At 41.8% G+C, this 23,200-nt stretch overlaps 1 protein-coding gene across 1 annotated transcript in view; it reads right to left on the reverse strand.

Annotated features, from left to right (window-relative positions):
* LOC311105316 (ecto-NOX disulfide-thiol exchanger 2-like) overlaps positions 1–23,200 on the reverse strand; it is a 397,866-nt gene that overhangs the window by 163,094 nt on the left and 211,572 nt on the right. The window contains exon 4 of the mRNA XM_084147429.1: positions 3,943–4,086. Within this exon, the coding sequence (XP_084003555.1) occupies positions 3,943–4,086 (144 nt within the window). The remainder of the gene's footprint in view (positions 1–3,942; positions 4,087–23,200) is intronic.

A 23,200-nucleotide genomic window follows, 5' to 3' on the forward strand; every position in this document is an offset into this window, starting at 1 on the left:
CTTTTTCTGTATCTCTCAAACACACTATTGCCATCCATGTTATGAGCCTCAGGCAGACACCGCTGTGATCCTTTGCTCCCTGCTACCCTTCACACCAACACAAGTCGGTTGCGAGCTGCCACTCTCCGTTCCTGTCTCAATACCAGGAGGAGAGAACAACCCTGCTGCTGTACCATTCTACCGTTCAGCTCCTCTGGACGTACCTTCCACACCCTGGGAATCAAAATGTATTCAGCACTGCTCTGCTAATACTCTAGGTTAATGCACACGGGATTGGATTGGAGAAGGCTAAATTCACATCTGCTATTTGCAGTGTCGGTGCCTTTTTTTCACACATTAACATTTGATGGATTTAATTCATTGCACAAATATGACAGAAATGTGATCTTTTTTATTCAGACGATAAACATGATGTTGTGAAAGGCCTGACATGGACATGGCTTTAGAGGAGCAGATGTTTTTGCTTCAATTCAATATTGTTGTCAGGGCAACAGCCTTGATATAGAAGGTGGTTGAAACACATTCAACAAAAGCCCAGCATTTCAGTATTGAACTACAATACAACACAAAAACCATAAGTCACCAACAGTTTGATTTGTCCCATGTCAAAAGACACTCCCAATAACAAGAAGTCTGAGAGTACCTGTCAAGGATCGAAGCTCATTGATGATGTCACTTCCCTGAAAATACAGTAGGTATACTACTGTTCTCAAAGCTGTTCATTTTGATTGTATAAAAATTATTCACAATAAACCAACACCATTATCCAAGCTTATCCTCTGCACCCCCAACAGCTATACATTATAAGTATGCTATCTTGGTCTTTTGTGGGCTGGTTGGTTATATAAAAGACAGCATGAAGAATAGTCATGGTGTGTATATGGAGGCCTGTGGCTCTGCTTATGTGTATTTCCTTACAGAAAATCAGAGAAGAGGGGGAATACATTCTCTCAACTTTACAAGGCAAAACTATAAACAACTCTTAGCGTGTTTGCTAATGAAACAAGTAATATAATGTGCTGAAATATTCAGTGACTCCATTCTACCAGGTCCAAGGCAAAGACATAATACTGGATTCACTGCATTTCCTTTTATACCGTCCTAAATAGGTCACAATAAGCCAACGTTGTGTTGGGTATTCTCTAACAAATTGTTGAGTGGGCAGATTGCCCTTTACACTTTGTAACTTTCCAGCCGTTTCGAGGGTTGACTTATTAATGTGGTCCTCTGTAGCTAAGCTGGTAGAGCACGGCACTTGTAACGCTAAGGTAGTGGGTTCGATCCCCGGGACCACCCATAAAAAAATTAAAAAATGTATGCACGCATGACTGTAAGTCGCTTTGGATAAAAGCGTCTGCTAAATGGCATATTATTATTATTATTATCAATAGTGTCATCATAACTAAAAGTATGAAAAGTATTTTGTTTTATTGCATAACTTACCAAGTGTTGAATGGGCATGAATTCAGTTGCACTTTGTTTCTTTCCAGCTGTGAAGAGGTGGGGCTATTAATACAGTGGCAAAGCCATTAAAACAAAATACTTCATTAAAGTATTTACTTTGTTAAACAGTTGCAGTGTCTGTTAAGTCAAATGGACACCCATTAGCACTCTGAGCTAGCCATTCTGCTGCTTGTTTGAGCCATTTAGAAGTTTGTGGTTTAAACTAACACATGGAGTAAACCTTCTGTTAGCAACACTGTTTGGGTCTTGGGAATCTCTCGCTCCCTAAATGATCACCACACACCCCCCATCACCAGAGGAACAGTGTTCCTGAGTGTGTGTGTTTCTGTGTCTAATGAATTGTCACCCCTAACGAGATGAATCTATCCATTAGAATTCATTAATGACTGTAAATCCACATGGCTGGTAACTTTTCTTTGCTCCATCTTATCTCCTCAGAGAGCTGGAAGACTTGACTGTATCGTGATGCTAGTGAACATTAAAGCCACTAAATGTACCCAGCTCCAGATGCTGCAGATTGTCCCCATTGGTGCAGGTTTTCCATCAGAGAGCAGAATAGTAGACGTAACGCCAATGTTATGAAAGGCTGTGGGAGCCTAGAGCTGTCGTTAATGGTAATCATCATTATCTAATGTTCTCTTGCTAAGCAGGTGCACATAGACAGAGCCACTTCTGTGGTTTTGTGAGGTGTGACTGCTGTCTAAACCAGCACACATCTTGAGGTTTTAGCGTGATAAGTCTGTTCTGAAAAACACCATACTCTGATTAGTCACTCTCTATCTATCCCTCTATAATAATAATAAATAATATGCCATTTAGCAGACGCTTTTATCCAAAGCGACTTACAGTCATGCGTGCATACATTTTTGTGTATGGGTGGTCCCGGGGATCGAACCCACTACCTTGACGTTACAAGCGCCGTGCTCTACCAGCTGAGCTACAGAGACTCTCTCTACTGCTAAGATTCTGTCAAACAATGAGTGGTCATATTAGATTTGTGTGCAGAGTCTTTGATCTAAATCTAAGGTTTAACGTTCTATGTTCGCATACCCAGCCTACTATTTAGAACGCAATTACGGGTATTCGGACACGGCCATTCACACAGGTTTTCACCATGACTAGCACTTAATGTAAGCCAATATTTGATTGTGTCTCTCTCTGTGGTTTGGGTACAGGACAATACTGACACTCTGTTATTCACTCTTTCAATAGGCCTATAGCCTATTCACCCACTGAAATCCAACAGAGGTCTTCAAAGTCTGTTAGATGACTCAGACTGAAATGGACAAAACTTACATATAACCATAACATCTGATCCAAGCTCTCCCTGCTCATTGTTTCTTTGTCTTTTTAACCCATTTATGGGGACTCACACAAGTCCCCATAGAAATACTGTAACATCTATTTCTATGGTCTGGTCAACCGGTCTATGAATTACACAATGAAGACCTAAACATGCATTGACATGCAGCACACTAGAGAGCATATACTGAGGCAAGAGTGTAAATGTCTTTAAACTGTAGTGGTTTGCATTTTATGATGTAAATGTGTCTACAACTTTGTGTGCTGCTATTTTGGCCGGGTTTCTCATAAAAGAGATTGTTAATCTCAATGAGACTAGCCTGGTAAAAAAAAGGGAAAAGAAGAAAAAAAAGGGGAAAAAAAGAGAGCATTGAGGTATTCATTCTACTCAGGTTATTTGCTCTGTGGCTCTAGTCAACTTCAGTGCATCTGTTAATAGACAGTGTAACATTGTTCTGCATAAACACTGTCCTTTGTACCTGTCATCTAAACCTACTTCAGGTCTAGTTCTGAGTTGGTAATGATGCACAATAGTGAGATGAAATGAACAGATATGAATGAGTGAGAACTCAAACTCACTAAGGTAATTTATTTAAAATTGTGCACAAAGACGAATGGTAAAAAGAGTGGTTCATTAACACTGACAATTAATCCCGACCAATTATCGTCACCAAGACAGCAGATAACATACAGCAACACCTCTCTGTCTTAAGGGCCGTCTTCATTCTACTTGTCATAATGCAATTAATTAGAGATGCATTCCTTAATTAGAATGCACATGGTCACCGATAAAAATTAAGTGTCATTTAGTAATGAAAAAGTCAACCCACACGAATGAGGACGCGCACACACACACATACCACCTCTCAGCACATTGCTTTCCGTGCGACAGTTCACTCACTCAGTGAGAGAAAGCTGAAGGCATTTCTGAGCTTTGATTGGCAGGTGCTGTTGGCATGGTAGCAGCCAGGCTAAGGTGTGAGAACTGCAATCACAGACGGCCCTGACCGCCACAGGACTAACTGGCAATAAGCCCCTCAGGATGGAAAACATGAAAGCGCCTCTACCAAGTTTCTAGCTCACTTTAAATTACTCTCCCAATCACAGGCTCACAGTATAAAATGCATTGGTACCACTACTGTACACCTTGTCAATTATAATAGTGTCTTATTGTACCTGGAGGCAGGCTGGGTCTCTTCCGCTTATTGCTGTTCTCAGCTCCGTTCTCCAGAGGACAGTCTGACACCAGTGGCCCGTTGGAGTTGCTGAACTGCAGGGGCTCGTTGTTGGAGGACGGGTCAAAGGACAGCGGGTTCAGTCCTGAAACACACAGAAACACAACAAGCAGCCATGTTAAACCAGATGGACCATATCTCTACAAACCACAACAGAAATACAACAAGTAGCCATGTTAGACATGATGGGCCATGAGTTATAGATACTATTGTGTAACTCAGGGGTGTCAAACGTCCGGCCCACGGGCCGGATCAGGCCCGCAAACGGGTTTAATCCGGCCCGTGAGATGATTTTGATTTTTTTTTTATAATAATAAAAAAATAAAAAAATAAAATAATTTGTAAAGTATAAAAATGCGCTGCAATTTTTCAATAAAATAAACTGCTGTTCCAATTGCGTCCACTGGATGGCGCAATAGCAATTGTGTTAAGCAAGCAAACTGTTTATACCGGGGCAGAGCAAGTAGGTCAAGCACGTGCAGCCAATGAGCTACTTTGTTTTGCCCGCGATATTTATTACGGCTTCTACTTTTAACATTATGTGCTTTGGCACCCTCATTGCCCCAATATGTCTCTGTCAAAAAAGAGAAAAGTGGACGCAGAGTGCAGAGTGTTCCAAGAAAAATGGTCATCCTCCTATTTATTCACGGAATTGAATGGGAAAGCTGTATGTTTGGTGTGTTCAGAGCATGTTGCAGTGCTGAAAGAATATAACCTTCGTCGCCACTATGTGAATCTTCATGCCGACAAATATGACAACTTTCAAGGACAGCGGAGATGAGAGAAGGTGAATGAACTGTTGGCGGGTCTGAAGAAACAGCAGTCTGTGTTTACTCACAGCCGAGACATCAGTGACGCTGCAGTGAAAGCTAGCTACCTCATTGCTAATGAAATCGCAGTGGCTTCAAAACCATTTAGTGAGGGTGAATTTGTAAAAACATGCATGATGAAGGCAGCAGAGATTGTGTGCCCTGAAAAGCGGCAGGCTTTTGCAAATATCAGCCTGACAAGAAACACTGTTGCAGACAGGATTTCCGATCTTTCAGTGGATTTGGACAGCCAGTTGAAGCAAAAAGTAAAGTCATTTATTGCGTTTTCGGTTGCAATTGATGAAAGCACGGACATTACAGATGTTGCACAACTGGCCATTTTCATCCGCGGAGTTGATGACACATTGACCGTCACCGAGGAGTTCGTGGAGTTGGTGCCGATGACAAATACAACGACAGCAGCTGATATTTTTACCGCACTCGTCGGCGCGCTGGACAGGGTCGGAGTGGACTGGTCCCACGCTGTCAGCCTGGCTACAGATGGTGCGCCCTCAATGATCGGGAAAAAAGCAGGCGTTGTGACAAAGTTCAGAGAGAAAGTGCAATCTGCAAATGGAGGATGTGATTTTTTGACTTTTCACTGTATTTTGCACCAGGAGGCTTTGTGTTGCAAGTCATTAAAGATGGATAACGTCATGAAGGTGGTCATCCAAACTGTTAATTTCATCCGATCCAGAAGCCTGAATCACCGTCAGTTTGACAGCCTTCTCAGAGAGAAAGACCACATCTATGGCCTGCCATACCACACTGAGGTAAGATGGTTAAGCCGAGGTGCTGTGCTGAGGCGTTTCTTTGATTTATGAGAAGAAATTGAACAGTTCATGGAAGAAAAGGGCAAACCAGTGTTAGAATTTCATTTTGCAGAATGGATGCAGGACCTTGCATTTATGGTGGATGTTACAGAGCACCTGAATAACTTGAACAAACAGCTGCAAGGGCGCAACAAAGTTGTCACGCAGTATTATGACAGCATACGTTCTTTCAAGTTGAAGCTGTCATTGTGGGAGACGCAACTTGCCGGTGGTGATGCAGCTCACTTCCCCTGTCTGAAAAATGTGTGCGCGACCCAACATGTGGCAGACATGAAGCGGTTCAAAGATAAAATAACGGGACTGTTACGGGAGTTTGAGCAACGCTTTCAGATTTATGTTTATATGTTTTTATGTTGATGTGCTATTGTTTTTAATTGATTTTATTTTATTTGTATATTTAACCTATTCTTGACTCTGTGGTTCTTGCACTTGTTTGGGGAACAGGATTTCATTATTTCTATCTACATTTCTGCCTGAGAAATGACACCCTGATATAGTTCTGTGATCTGTGATATACTTCTGTGAATCACTGAGGCATTGTGTGTTTGTGTGTTCTTTGTCCTCAGAACTTTCAAATAACTTGAGGTTTTTTATGATTAATAGTGATGTTGTGCTTTTGGACACTGTCCTCAGGCTCCAGCTTTATGTTTATATGTTTTTATGTTGATGTGCTATTGTTTTTAATTGATTTTATTTTATTTGTACATTTAACCTATTCTTGACTCTGTGGTTCTTGCACTTGTTTGGGGAACAGGATTTCATTATTTGTATCTACATTTCTGCCTGAGAAATGACACCCTGATATAGTTCTGTGATCTTTGAAACAGTTCTGTTAATCACTGAGGCATTGTGTGTTTGTGTGTTCTTTTTCTTTAGAATTTTCAAATAAACTTTACGTGTTTTATGATTAATAGTGATGTTGTGCTTGTACTATTTTGGACACACTGTCCTCAGGCTCCAGCTTTATGTTGTATGTTGATCGTATTAAAACAAAGAAAACCATCTGAAGTTGTTGTTTTTAAGTTATATATACCATGAATTTTCCGGTCCGGCCCACTTGGGAATAGATTTTCCTCCATGTGGCCCCTGAGCTAATATGAGTTTGACACCCCTGGTGTAACTCATTCACAATATATCCAATCCATTGCAGAGTACATGTAGGCTACAAACTATTTAATACTGTATGTGAAGGAGAGAGACCACAAGGAGAGAAAATGTATGCCATACAGAGTGCTTCACTTCCTTTGGGGAAGTCTAAACTAAAGAAAAACAGGCAAGACCCCCCAAAGACTGTGGAAATACAACTCTATTCAACCATAAGAAACCATATGTTCCCTATTTAACAGTCAGGAGTTCAACAAACTAAAGGAAAATAATTATCCCCTTTTAACATTATTTCACTTCTTGAAGGACACACAAGTGACAGTAGTATGTCAGAATCTCCAGATTGTTGTGTCTTTCTGTTCAGGGGCCTAATTTATAACCGGTGCATTTCAAACTAAACGTCTGTGTGCGTCATTTCTGAAAACTGCGCAGGCAAAAAATTATTGAGATTTATGAACTTGCCACACGCCATATACATACACACGTTTCCCGTTATAAATCAGACCTGTCCTTAAACTGTGCGCATGTGAACAAGCATTATAACTCCACTAGGAAAATGCCCTCCATTCACCATTAATGGTGACAATAATTAATTTTATTTGCTGTATAATTTGGAACTATTGGAATTAGGTCATATCAGTTTCTAAATGAAAGAGCAATGGCACATTTGATCACATTTCTGTACAGGTTTGGGTGGAATATTTTGCAGTAACTTTATCAAACTAAACGTGCATGCTGCCTATAGCAAGATTGATTGTATATTTGAAACAATTTTAAAGTAGACTAAATGCTACAGCCCACACTTCTATGCAAAATATGAATTGTTGTTCAATCTTTCATTTATCAATACATGATTGTGTTTCTATCTCTTGCCTTGGTATACGCTCTGAAATTAAATAAGCAATGATGTCGCGCTCATATCGCACAGCATTACTTTTGCTTTCCCATACTGTCAAATGTTATACATAAACTACCGGTCAATTTGCTGTAGTTGGCAGAATGTTATAATCTTTTGCAGTAATTTATGCTGTATCTAGCAAAAGACTGTGACAGTTTCTTAAAGAGAAAACAATGGTAAATTGTTGTGGACCTGTCACCAGAACATTTCAATTCAACAATATGCTGGATTGTCTAGGGCAGGCTACTATTATTTTATTTTTTATTACAGTAGGCCTACTTACAGTAGCATAGACCTACTTCAATGTCAAATATCAACTGTTCACCTGTTAAATTCGACTGTATATTATAAACCGTACTGCCTATGGGATTGAAAAACTTTAAATACATAGCTTCTCTATATACTAGGCTATAGGTCCAATTAAATGAGAGATGCACATGGTAATTTGTTGTATGCTATTTCGGCATATCACGGCCAGAAAAGGTGAATAATGTATTCTGCAATGGTTAGGAAAATAAAATAAATAGGATATAGATTCCTATGTCTAATTCTTTTAGATTCTAAAAATAAAACGCATAGATTTTCGCTCTTCTCACTAACGGCAAATGGCTGCCTTCTTGTTTGTGTTTTCAGTTTTTTATGAATAAGCGAGTAATCATTTGCACAAAATGTTTACTTGCCAGCTTGCAATACAATATTTCAACCACTAGCAAATGTGCATACGTATGGTCTAAAGTTTGTGGGGAGGTGAGCACATTCTCAAGTCAAGTATACAGGTCCTCAACTGGCAGCTTCATTAAATAGTACCCGCAAAACACCAGTCTCAACGTCAACAGTGAAGAGGAGACTCCGGGATGTTGACCTTCTAGGCAGAGTTGCAAAGAAAAAGCCATATCTCAGACTGGTCAATAAAAATAAAATATTAAGATGGGCAGTCTAACATATGGCTTTTTCTTTGCAACTCTGCCTAGAAGGTCAGCATCCCGGAGTCGCCTCTTCACTGTTGACGTTGAGACTGGTGTTTTGCGGGTACTATTTAATGAAGCTGCCAGTTGAGGACCTGTGAGGCGCCTGTTTCTCAAACTAGACACTCTAATGTATTTGTCATCTTGCTCTGTTGTGCACCGGGGTCTCCCACCAGTTTGTGCTGTTCTGTGAAGGGAGTAGTACACAGCGTTGTACGAGATCTTCAGTTTCTTGGCAATTTCCCACATGGAATAGCCTTCCTTTCTCAGAACAAGAATAGACTGACGAGATTCAGAAGAAAGTTTTTTGTTTCTGGCCATTTTGAGCCTGTAATAGAACCCACAATTGCTGATGCTCCAGATACTCAACTAGTCTCAAGAAGGCCAGTTTTATTGCTGTTAGCTGTGCTAACATAATTGCAAAGGGTTTTCTAATGATCAATTACCTTTTAAAATGATAAACTTGGATTAGCACACACAACGTGCCATTGGAACACAGGACTGATGGTTGCTGATAATGGGCCTCTGTACGCCTATGTAGATATTCCATAAAAAAACCTGCCGTTTCCAGCTACAATAGCCATTTACAACATTAACAATGTCTACACTTTATTTCTGATTAATTTGATGTTATTTTAATAGACCAAAAAATTGCTTTTCTTTCGAAAACAAGGACATTTCTAAGTGACCCCAAACTTTTGAACGGTAGTGTATATTCTTGTAATAACTGCTAACTTTTGCATGAAAACTGGTGAATGCACATTTTGGGGTATATTTTGTACGTACGTACAATTTATATTTGAGGCCCCTGGTCTTTAGACAGTGAGGACACTAGGAGGCATCTCCGAACTAATCCAGCAGTTTAATTTCCATCCTAGCATATTTCTGTCCTGAGAAGAACAAAGACAGGATTAAAACACAAAGACCCCCACTAGTTATGAACCCACCACACACACTCTTAATATAATTAAATTATCTAAAGTGAGTGCAGGCGCCGATATAGAAATGGGTCAATATGTCCAACAGCTGCAAGCAGACAATCCTTTTCCAAAACCAGTCCTTCTATTTCTCTGACTGATAGTCTTCCAAAGGAGAGTAGAGACTGATGAATTATGGAAACAATAACAATGTGGATATTGCCCCAAAATCCCAGTAAACAAACAAATTAAATTGTGTTCTGAGCCTAATATATCAGTGATTTCCAGTTCCAAAATTGGACGCGTTATTTATAATTCAGAACAGGGTCTGGGAGAGACGAGGCCTGTGCTCATGAAAAATGTATCACTTTTCTAGGTTTACACTTGTTTTGCTAGGCTTTGTTGTAGTCAGAAAACAGAATCTCTGAAGATGGAGAATAGCAGACTTGTCTTTGTCAGAGAGTCCATCTCTGCTCTGCAGTAGAAACGGGTTGGAACCAAAATTATTTTCCAATCGTTTCGTTCTGAACAGAACCACTCTTTTTTTTGTTCCGTTCCACTGTTCTGACGAGCAAAATAAAGTTCTGAACTGGTTCGAACCCCCAAAAAAGTACCGGTTTATATAGTTCCTTTTCGTTCCTTTTTTACCCTGTGAACTATTTTTAACATTTAGCTCATTAAATTACTTAACCAATCAGTGTGGATAAAGCAGGCAAGCTAGTTGTTTACATGCGTGATGGACAGAAAAGTGTAGCCTATGGCGCAAGATGTGACTGAAATATTACAGGTGGGGAGAGAGCGAGAGAGGGTTGAGGAACAGGCTTGAAGTGCTAGGCATATTGTTATGACATGCATTATCTGAATTAGGTCCACAGAATTATACCTAGGAGGAGCGGCTTCTACGAAGGAACTTAAATGTCCTTTGAGCTAGCTAGCTAACAGGCTTGAGCTAGCAAGTTAACAAGCTTGTGTGTGCAGAGCGCCACCAGAATAAAAAACACGTCTTACCTTTTTGTAGTTAATAAATCCAAAGTGAAACGTGATAACTAGGCCTATAGTATCCTTAACTAGCATTGAACAAGTTAATCCATTCTTCTCTAGCTAATTAAACCAGGTGGCGAATCGCATCTCTGCATGTCTGGCAGACATATCAGTATGGATGACGGATCACCACCTCAAGCTGAACCCTGGCAAGACGGAGCTGCTCTTCCTCCCGGGGAAGGACTGCCCGTTCCATGATCTCGCCATCACGGTTGACAACTCCGCTGTGTCCTCCTCCCAGAGTGCGAAGAGCCTAGGCGTGACCCTGGACAACACCCTGTCGTTCTCCGCCAACATCAAGGCGGTGACCCGCTCCTGCAGGTTCATGCTCTACAACATTCGGAGAGTACGACCCTGCCTTACACAGGAAGCGGCACAGGTCCTAATCCAGGCACTTGTCATCTCCCGTCTGGACTACTGCAACTCGCTGTTGGCTGGCCTCCCTGCCTGTGCCATTAAACCCCTACAACTCATCCAGAATGCCGCAGCCCGTCTGGTGTTCAACCTTCCCAAGTTCTCTCACGTCACCCCCCTCCTCCGCACACTCCACTGGCTTCCAGTTGAAGCTCGCATCCGCTACAAGACCATGGTGCTTGCCTATGGAGCAGTGAGGGGAACGGCACCTCTGTACCTTCGGGCTCTGATCAGTCCCTACACCCAAACGAGGGCATTGCGTTCATCCACCTCTGGCCTGCTGGCTCCCCTTCCTCTGCGGAAGCATAGTTCCCGCTCAGCCCAGTCAAAACTGTTCGCTGCTCTGGCACCCCAATGGTGGAACAAGCTCCCTCACGACGCCAGGACAGCGGAGTCACTCACCACCTTCCGGAGACATTTGAAACCCCACCTCTTTAAGGAATACCTGGGATAGGATAAAGTAATCCTTCTACCCCCCCCCCTCCCCCCCCCACCCCAAAAAATTGTAAAGTGGTTATCCCACTGGCTATAGGGTGAACGCACCAATTGGTGAGTCGCTCTGGATAAGAGCGTCTGCTAAATGACGTAAATGTGCCCTTGAGCAAGGCACTTAACCCTAATTGCTCCTGTAAGTCGCTCTGGATAAGAGCGTCTGCTAAATGACTAAAATGTAAAAATGTAAATGTTAAAAATTGCTCCTGTAAGTCGCTCTGGATAAGAGCGTCTGCTAAATGACTAAAATGTAAAAATGTAAATGTTAAAAATCTCTCTCCCTATCAGGTAGCCTAAACACGCACTGGCAAAGATTTTCAGCTTGCAGGCAGACGCTGGAATAAGTTTCAGAGTGACAGAGTGAGGGCTTTGCATAGGCGCTCTGTTGCGTTTGTTTTTTGTGGGACTAGAAAAAAAATGCCTAGAACTTAATTTACCGTTTTTCCATGCTTTTTAAATAAAGGTTCTGTTCCGGAACAGTATGGATCCCTTTTATCCTTCAACTACTCGGTGTGTGTGTGTTTGTCACGATCGTTTATAGACGGGACGGACCAAGGCGCAGCGTGATATGCATACATGTTTATTTATACTGAATAAACAAGCAACAAAACAACAAATGAAACGAAACGTGAAGTCCAAGGTAGACAAACAACATACCTCACACAGAACAAGATCCCACAACCCACTAGTGCCAATAGGCTGCCTAAGTATGGTCCCCAATCAGAGACAACGAGCTACAGCTGCCTCTGATTGGGAACCACACCGGCCAACATAGATCTACACATAATAGAAACCCAACATAGAAATACACCACATGGAACATACACACCCTGACTCAACATATACGAGTCCCCAGTGTCAGGGCGTGACAGTGTTCATGTGCATAATTTACTAGAGTAATTTCTAGAGAATTTCCACTCTGCTATGGTCCTTGATTAAGAGCAGATGCACGCACAAAGCTTATGTTATGGTGAAAGGAGGCCTTATATGGTCTTTGAAACCAAAAATGTGTCTCAGAGTACAGAGGATGAGCTGAAGAAGATAATTGGTCACTGGCTTCCAACCATTTGAAGAATGATGTATCACTATTCGTCTTTATGTGCTTTTAAGTGCTCGGTACAAGCAAGTGACCGCAACTGCAAGCAGGACACACAGGGACAAAATACAGACAAAATACATACTGTTGAAGTCCTGAAAACCTGTGGTAAAGTGATTTGCTGAGCTTCTGCTGAACCACTGAACATGGAAGTACAGCAGGCCTATGTGTTGCATCACATCCGTTTTTGATGGCCATAAATTGAGTACCAATTAAGTACAGAGTGGTGAAGTAGTGAAGCACACAGACCACATCACTTGGAGCTGTGAAGTGAGTGTGAGTGATCAGGCATTCTGTCGGCATGGAAGGAGAAAGCCCTCTTTCTCACCCTCTATGCATTTCTCTCTCTCTCTCCATTCTGGGGGGGGGGGGGCTCAAAAACCTGCCAACGGACTCAGACACCCAGAGAGCCTTATACAATTATGGGTAGCAGCATTTTTGTGAATGTTTCTCTAACTCTGCTCCACAACACAAAGCCCTTTTCTATTAGAGAGAGCTTGATAGAATCTCTCCTCATCAGGCCCTTCTTCCATCTCTCTCTCTCTGTTTACTTCTCTCCCTCTCGCTCTTTTTCCCCCCTCCGTCTCTCCTTCCTCTTTCACTCTCTCCGTATTGTGTTCTTTATGTAACCATATTTCCATTACAATGAGAACCAACCATCCTGTTCTCTCTCTGTGTCATCGGGGCTTTCCACATGAAGAGAGAAGATGGGTAAAAAACAGGCTTATAAACAGAGGACAAACTGTTGAAGAATTGCCTTCCCTCAAACCCAGGGAAACCAGCGGGAAAATCTGCCCTATAAACATTTTGTGGAAAGTCTGTTTTATCTAATGAAAAGGAAGGGTGCTCCATTATTCTGCCCTACCAAGCAAAAAGGCAGTAACTGCTCATTTGGTCGAAAATGAGTTAATGTCTTTTTGCTAGATTAAATACATGCTTAATCATGTGGGCAAGTATCCTGCCTCTATTGCATTGTGTTTAGGAGAAAATGGGGGTAATTTTAGCAGTAACTGCAAAAAGTTACTGTGAAACCAAGGTAAATGTCAGTAACCTTTTAGCTTGGTTTTAACCTGCCCCTGGCTGCAGTTACTGCCTTTTACCTTGGTATCATATCATTTTATTCTGATAGTGATACAATCGAACCTGTATGACACTGACTGACAGCTACACACGCATATATTGCTAATCTAGGGACACAACATCATCGCACCGCATTCCCGGGGGGAAATTATGTTTGAACTTGCTCTGAAACGCCGACACTGGTAAGAACTAGCTAGCTAGCTAAGTAGATCTGAGAACATAATTAATTAGCTATCTGGCTAACTAGCTAGCGAGCATAGACTAACAATGCTACCGGCTCCCATAAGAGGAGATCTGCAATTGATACTAACTTCAATCTATTAGCCCTATAATGAATTATATTCTGAAATTTCATCTGATGGTTTCTTTGAATCAGTACATCACACACACAATTTCTAGCCAGTGACAGCCACTTTGCGAGAACTGACGCGCCCCTACCAAAATGTAAAAACCTACGTAGCTAGCATTAGCATGAAGCAATAGACTTGTGCTACCTGCTCCCATAAGAGGCGATCAGCAATTTATACTAGCTTCAATCTATTATCCCTATAATGAATATAATCCCTATAATTTTATTCTGACATTCCACGGGTTATTTGAATCAATAACGTTACACCTCACACGATCTCTAGCCAGCTGACAGTCAGTCAGACGTGCACCCTATACCGCACGCTCGTTTTCCGGTTGAGCACACACACAGCATTGCTAATTTATTAATAATATATCTACTCACATATCCAGAGTTTCTGGTTTTCTTTTATATTCCAGTATTGAGTGACTGTCCCGGTCAGGAAAGTTCACCACCTTTGTTGGTGGCATATGTAATTAGCACAACAAGCTTTGGCATGCCAAACGTGTGCTCAATGTGTGCCATCGTTACATGAATGCGGGAAGAAACTGTTTTGCCAGAATGCCTTCCACCAATCCATGTGGCCTAGATGATAATAGTATCTATGGGAATCAAAGTTGCCATGTGAGGGTGCATTAGGACTGTACAACCACGTCAATACTAGGTTTTATTCCTGTCAATGTCCGTCCATGCAATCTAAATAAGCAATAGGGCTATAAGAGTTCAAGAAGATGGACATCATCACCAAGCTGTGTCCTCTGATGCCTGCAAATTGAAGGCAGTTCTGGAATGCCTTGGATGTGAACAGCATTGCTGAAGATGAGGAGTGATAAGGAAAAGCACTGAAGAAGTTTTACTTAAAAATTAAATGAAAATGATACTTAAAAAATGTTACTATTCAGCATTTTATCAATTGTAGCTAAATGTCATGTGTCCTCTTGTGAATATGAACATGTAAATATGTTTAAAATTCATTCTTAAAGCTGTTATTTATTCAAAATTGTCTTAAAGTGGCCAGTGATTTCAATAGGCAGCAGCAGCCTCTAATGTGCTAGTGATGGCTATTTAACAGTCTGATGGCCTTGAGATAGAAGCTGTTTTTCATTCTCTCGGTCCCAGCTTTGATGCACCTGTATTGACCTCGCCTTCTGGATGATAGCGGGGTGAACAGGCAGTGGCTCATGTGGTTGATGTCCTTGATGATCTTTTTGGCCTTCCTGTGACATTGGGTGCTTGGAGGGCGGGTAGTTTGCCCCCGATAATGCATTTGGCAGACTGCACCACCCTCTGGAGAGCCCTGTGGTTGCGGGCGGTGCAGCTGCCGTACCAGGTGGTGATACAGCCCGACAGGATGCTTTCGATTGTGCATCTGCAAAAGTTTGTGAGGGTTTTAGGTGCCAAGCCAAATTTCTTCAGCCTCCTGAGGTTGAAGAGGCTCTGTTGCGCCTTCTTCACCACACTGTCTGCGTGGGTGGACCATTCCAATTTGTCAGTGATGTGTACTCCAAGGAACTTGAAGCTTTCCACCTTCTCCACTGCGGTCCCGTCGATGTGGATAGGGGGGTGCACCCTCTGCTGTTTCCTGAAGTCCTCGATCATCTCCTTTGTTTTGTTGACGTTGAGTGAGAGGTTATTTGCCTGGCACCACACTCCCAGAGCCCTCACCTCCTCCCTGTAGGCGGTCTCGTCATTGTTGGTAATCAAGCCTACTACTGTTGTGTCGTCTGCAAACTTGATGATTGAGTTGGAGGCGTGCTTGGCCACGCAGTCATGGGTGAACAGGGAGTACAGGAGGGGGCTGAGCACACACCCTTGTGGGGCCCCAGTGTTGAGGATCAGCGAAGTGGAGATGTTGTTTCCAGTTATGCAACGTGACTGACGCAGAACCTACATCTCCATGTAAATGTAACTGGTATCTTAGTGGAAGACACACAAAGGATGCAGTTTCAACTCTGTTACACTGTCAGTAATTACACTGCTCTTTTATTAATAGCATAAAGGAGAAGTATAGTAAACAAAACACATGAAAATTGAATATACTGCTCTTTGCTTTGGCATTACCCTGCCATTTGTCACATATCTAGCCAAGAAAGAAGGAAGTAACTGCCGTTTAAGGGTCAAAGGTCATGTCAGAGGTCAGGGTCAACATGAATAAAAAATGTACTCATAGTAAGACAACAGATCACTACATCTCCAATGATCTCCCTAGAATTCATTTGGCTAGGACAATTAAAAAACTTTGAAGCCATTTTTCTCAGTTCCTCGCTATGATCAGTTATTGCCTTTTTGCTTGGTAGGGCAGTACTGATGGAACTCCTCTCGACTGACTGACTGTCTGTTTGTGGGACATTACATGGCACACCTATTGCTCACTGCTCACAAATCCACCCACGCACCCTCAATCTCCCTACCTCTCTCTGATCGGTCTGTCAGCATCCATCTGGCAGCCTCTCTCTTTCTCTCACTCTTTCTCCCAGTCCACACAATTCTCCCAGATGTCAAATGCTTCAGTTCATCTTATAAACACACTAGAGTTTCACTCTAAGTGTAATATTTTAATAAAGCCAGCTTTTCATTCTCAGAGTTTAAGAGGTTCAAGAGGAAATTAAAGGAGATGAGGAAATACAGAGAAAAGAGAGCTAGATAGAGAGAGAGAGAGAGGAGAAACAGAACAATTGAAGGAGAGAGGCCAACCAGCTAAATTGATGGCCTCTTTTGTAGTAAAGTGCATTCGGAAAGTATTCAGACCCCTTGACTTTTTCTACATTTTGCTACCTTACAATCTTACTCTAAAATTGATTAAATTGTTTCTTTCCCTCATCAATCTGAAAACAATACCCTGTAAAGACAAAGCAAAAACATATATCACATTTACATAAGTATTCAGACCCTTTACTTAGTACATTGTTGAAGCAACTTTGGCAGTGATTACAGCCTCGAGACTTCTTGGGTATGACGCTACAAGCTTGGCACACCTGTACTTGGGGAGATTCTCCCATTCTTCTCCGCAGATCCTCTCAAGCTCTGTCAGGTTGGATGGGGAGCGTTGCTGCACAGCTATTTTCAGGTCTCTCCAGAGAGTTCAAGTCCAGGCTCTGGCTGGGCAACTCAAGGACATTCAGAGACTTGTCCCGAAGTCACTCCTGCGTTGTCTTGGCTGTGTGCTTAGGGTCGTTGTCCTGTTGGAAGGTGAACCTTCGCCCCAGTCTGAGGTCCTGAGTGCTCTGGAGCAGGTTTTCATCAAGGATCTCTCTGTCCTTTCTCTGTTCATCTTTCCCTCGATCCTGACTAGTCTCCCAGTCCCTGCCGCTGAAAAACATCCACACAGCATTATGCTGCCACCACCATGCTTCACCGTAGGGATGGTGCCAGGTTTCCTCCAGACGTGACACTTAGCATTCAGGCCAAAGAGTTCAATCTGGATTTCATCAGACCAGAGAATCTTGTTTCTCATGGTATGAAAGTCCTTTAGGTGCCTTTTGGCAAACTCCAAGCGGGCTGTCATGTGCCTTTTACTGAGGAGTGACTTCCGTCTGGCCACTCTACCATAAAGACCTGATTGGTGAAGTGCTGCAGAGATGGTTGTCCTTCTGGAAGGTTCTCCCATCTCCACAGAGGAACTCTGGAGCTCTGTCAGAGTGACTATCGGGTTCTTGGTCACCTCCTTGACCAAGGCCCTTCTCCCCCGATTGCTCAGTTTGCCTGAGTGGCCAGCTCTAAGAAGAGTCTTGGTGGTTTAAACTTCTTTCATTTAAGAATGGTGGAGGCCACTGTGTTCTTGGGGACCTTCAATGCTGCAGACATGGGGAAGATAGCCCTATTTGGTAAAAGACCAACTCCATATTATGGCAAGAACAGCTCATATAAGCAAAGAGAAACAACAGTCCATCATTACTTTAAGACATGAAGTTAATATGGAACATTTCAAGAACTTTGAAAGTTTCTTCAAGTGCAGTCGCAAAAACCATCAAGCGCTATGATGAAACTGGCTCTCATGAGGACCGCCACAGGAATGGAAGACCCAGAGTTACCTCTGCTGCAGAGTATAAGTTCATTAGAGTTACCAGCCTCAGAAATTGCAGCCCAAATAACATGCTTCACAGAGTTCAAGTAACAGACACATCTCAATATCAACTGTTCAGAGGAGACTGTGTGAATCAGGTCTTCGTGGTTGATTGCTGCAAAGAAACTACTACTACAGGACACCAATAAGAAGAAGAGACTTGCTTGGGCCAAGAAACACGAGCAATGGACATTAGACTGGTGGAAATGTGTCCTTTGGTATGGAGTCCAAATTTGAGATTTTTGGTTCCAACGGCCGTGTCTTTAAGAGACGCGGTGTGGGTGAACGGATGATCTCCGCATGTGTATTTCCCACCGTAAAGCATGGAGGAGGAGGTGTTATGGTGTGGGGGTGCTTTGCTGGTGACACTGTCAGGGATTTATTTAGAATTCCCTTGATACTATTTTTGCTAACTTTCAATTAAAATGTATTGGAGTGAGATCATTTATTTATTTAGGGATATGTATACCGAGTATATCCACATCACCATCAGACCATTTTATTGGTAAACTACATGGTAATGTAAAAGTTGTATTTTTTAGTGATCCAATACATAATATAGTACACACCATAATTTGGTTGTAATCCAGAGAGGTTACAAAATTATCTAGATCCTCTATGAGGCTGTGGAGGGATTCAAGTTGTGGATTTAAAAGAAAACATGAATCATCAGCGTACAATGACACCTTTGTTTTTAAGCCCTGGATTTCTAATCCCTTGATATTATTGTTGGATCTGATTTTAATAGCTAACATTTCGATGGCTTTAATAAATAGATATGCCGATAGTGGACAACCTTGTTTTACTCCTCTTGACAGTTTAAAACTTAACCATTATTTACTATTTTCCACCTATGGTTACTATACATGATTTTAACCCATTTTATAAGAGATTCTCCAAAATTGAAATGCTCCAGGCATTTATATATAAATTCCAGTCGTACTTTATCAAAAGCCTTTTCTAAGTCAGCTATGAATAGCAGGCCTGGTTTCCCAGATTTTTCATAGTGTTCTATTGTTTCCAGTACTTGCCTTATATTATCTCCAAAGTATCGTCCATGTAAAAAAAAACTGTCTGATTAGAATGAATAATGTCTGACAATACCTTTTTAATTCTATGCGCTATACATTTTGCTAGAATTTTTGCATCATAACACTGAAGTCCCTCCAATTTTTTAAATGGACTGGATCTTTATATTTCCAACTTGTATCCTGTTTCAGTAATAATGACATCAGACCTTCTTCTTTAGTGTTTGATAATCTACCATTTACATAGGAATGGTCCTCTGAGTATATCAAAAAAAGTTTGGTATACCTCAACTGATATGCCATCCAACCCTGGAGTTTTCCCAGACTTAGAGTCTTTGATTGCATCCAGAAGTTCCTCCTCTGTAATTTCGCCTTCACATGTCTTTCTGTATGGCTGTTCATTTTACATTATCAATAGAAAAAAAAAACATCTCTACAATTAGCTTCAGTTAGAGGAGATGGAGGCGACTGAAACAAAAACATATGCTTAAAGTACTTTGCTTCCTCCTTCAAAATATAAGGATACTGTGTCTGCGGAGGCAGTGCCTACTACTACGATTTCGAAGTCGACGTCTGCAACCTTCCGTCCTAGTTCGAGCGGGGCTTCTCTATCTGTCGGAGGCCTGCATCCTGTGAAGCGTGGGAGTGGGCGAATTTCCTCGTCCTTCTCGCCAGCCGTGATTTTGGGCAGCTCCATGGTAAGAAATGTGACCGTTTCTGGTGCAAAAAAATGTCCTATCCCGGAGCTCGAGAAAATGAGATTACGAAGCTGCTCCAGAATGTACTGTGTCAGGACAAGTATATCTATTATATCGTAGTCCATGTGGGTTTTAATGACATTATGAAGGGCAGCTCTGAACAGTTGAAACTGGATTTTAAAGAGCTGATTGACTCTCTGCTAGACACTAACAAAAAACCCATCATATCTGGCCCTGTGCCGTCTCTGAATCGTGGCATTGAACGCTTTAGCAGGATTCTTGCTCTTCACAACTGGCTATGTGATTATTGCAGCTCAATGGGTGTAACTTTTTGTTGACAATTTCGATACAGTGAGGGAAAAAAGTATTTGATCCCCTGCTGATTTTGTACGTTTGCCCACTGACAAAGACATGATCAGTCTATAATTTTAATGGTATATTTATTTGAACAGTGAGAGACAGAATAACAACAAAAAAAGCCAGAAAAAACGCTTGTCAAACATGTTATAAATTGATTTGCATTTTAATTAGGGAAATAAGTATTTGACCCCTCTGCAAAACATGAGTTAGTACTTGGTGGCAAAACCAATCACAATCACAGAGGTCAGACATTTCTTGTAGTTGGCCACCAGGTTTGCACACATCTCAGGAGGGATTTTGTTTCACTCCTCTTTGCAGATCTTCTCCAAGCCATTAAGGTTTCGAGTCTGACTTTTGGCAACTCGAACCTTCAGCTCCCTCCACAGATTTTCTATGGGATTAAGGTCTGGAGACTGGCTAGGCCACTCCATGACCTTAATGTGCTTCTTCTTGAGCCACTCCTTTGTTGCCTTGGCCGTGTGTTTTGGGTCATTGTCATGCTGGAATACCCATCCACGACCCATTTTCAATGCCCTGGCTGAGGGAAGGAGGTTCTCACCCAAGATTTGACGGTACATGGCCCCGTCCATCGTCCCTTTGATGTGGTGAAGTTGTCCTGTCCCCTTAGCAGAAAAACACCCCCAAAGTATAATGTTTCCACCTCCATGTTTGACGGTGGGGATGGTGTTCTTGGGGTCATAGGCAGCATTCCTCCTCCTCCAAACACGGCGAGTTGAGTTGATGCCAAAGAGCTCCATTTGGTCTCATCTGACCACAACGGTTTCACGCAGTTCTCCTCTGAATCATTCAGATGTTCATTGGCAAACTTCAGACGGCCCTGTATATGTTTTTTCTTGAGCAGGGGGACCTTGCGGGCGCTGCATGATTTCAGTACTTCACGGCGTAGTGTGTTACCAATTGTTTTCTTGGTGACTATGGTCCCAGCTGCTTTGAGATCATTGACAAGATCCTCCCGTGTAGTTCTGGGCTGATTCCTCACCGTTCTCATGATCATTGCAACTCCACGAGGTGAGATCTTGCATGGAGCCCCAGGCCGAGGGAGATTGACAGTTCTTTTGTGTTTCTTCCATTTGCGAATAATCGCACCAACTGTTGTCACCTTCTCACCAAGCTGCTTGGCGATAGTCTTGTAGCCCATTCCAGCCTTGTGTAGTTCTACAATCTTGTCCCTGACATCCTTGGAGAGCTCTTTGGTCTTGGCCATGGTGGAGAGTTTGGAATCTGATTGATTGATTGCTTCTGTGGACAGGTGTCTTTTATACAGGTAACAAACTGAGATTAGGAGAGTGTGCTCCTAATCTCAGCTCGTTACCTGTATAAAACACACCTGGGAGCCAGAAATCTTTCTGATTGAGAGGGGGTCAAATACTTATTTCCCTCATTAAAATGCAAATCAATTTATAAATTTTTTGAAATGCGTTTTTCTGGATTTTGTTGTTGTTATTCTGTCTCTCACTGTTCAAATAAACCTACCATTACAATTATAGACTGATCATTTATTTGTCAGTGGGCAAATGTACAAAATCAGCAGGGGATCAAATACTTTTTTCGATCACTGTACCTTTTGGAAACAAAACATGTTTTATAAGGAGGATGGGATCCACCCAAATCATTTGGGTTCCTGGATCCTTTCACAGCATTATAAGGCTGTATTGAGACAATGATTTAGCAATGACCCAGGCGCAGCTCAGATAATCCCTACCATTGTGATGCAGAGTTGTAAAAATGCTTCAGCAAATGTACATTACATCAGGGGCGTCGGTAGTCACAATATAAGTAACCTAATTTATGTCCCTCTAACTGCCACCGCTGATCCTACAGCTATTGTATGCAGCAATCATGTGCCTAAGAACCCGATTTATACTGTTAGCACTGAGCCGGTGTACCCGAGGAGGCAGTCCACTGTGTGCAGCTTACCGTGCACTAACATAAAGAACATGAACACATCTACTGCTGCTAAGCTTCCCAGTAAAGCAATAAATACAAGTAAGCATCCCAGAAGAAAAGTGCTCAAAATAGCCCACATTAACATATGTACCTTAAAAAACAAGGTTCATGAAATCAATAATTTGCTAGTAACAGATGACATTCATATTCTGACTATCTCTGAAACTCACTTAGGTAATACCTTTGATGATACAGTGGTAGCAATACAAGGTTATAACATTTACAGAAAAGATAGAAATGCCAATGGTGGAGGTGTTGCTGTTAATATACAGAACCACATTCCTGTGAAGATTAGAGAGGATCTCATGTTAAAGCCAATTCTGGTGGGAAGCTGCTATAGACCACAATTGCAAACAGTCAGTCTCTGGATAACGTGTGAATATCAATAGAGAGGTATACTTTCTGGGTGATTTAAATATTGACTGGCTGTCATCAGGCTGCCCACTCAAGAGAAAGCTTCAAACTGTAACCAGTGCCTGCAACCTGGTTCAAGATATCAGCCAACCTACCAGGGTGGTTACAAACAGTACAGGAATTAAATCATCAACATGTATTGATCATATCTTTACTAATGCTGCAGAGATTTGTTTGAAAGCAGTATCCAAATCCATTGGGTGTAGTGATCACAATATAGTAGCCATATCTAGGAAAACCAAAGTTCCAAAGGCTGGGCCTAATATTGTGTATAAGAGGTCATACAATATGTTTTGTAGTGATTCCTATGTTGTTGATGTAAATAATATATGTTGGTCCGTGGTGTATAATGAGGAGCAAACAGACACTGCACTTGACACATTTATGAAATTGCTTATTCCAGTTACTAATAAGCATGCACCCATTAAGAAAATGACTGTGGATTGATGAGGAATTGAAAAATGGTATGGTTGAGAGGGATGAAGCAAAAGGAATGGCAAATAAGTCTGGCTGCACAACCAATTGGCAAACATATAGCAAATTGAGAAATCATGTGACTAAACTGAATAAAAAGAAGAAAAAACAACACTATGAAACAAGGATAAATGACACAAAGAATGATAATAAAAAGCTTTGGAGTACCTTAAATGAAATGTTGGGAAAAAAGGCA

The sequence above is a fragment of the Coregonus lavaretus genome, assembly GCF_964263955.1.
Source record: "Coregonus lavaretus genome assembly, chromosome: 29".
Taxonomy (NCBI): Eukaryota; Metazoa; Chordata; class Actinopteri; order Salmoniformes; family Salmonidae; genus Coregonus; species Coregonus lavaretus.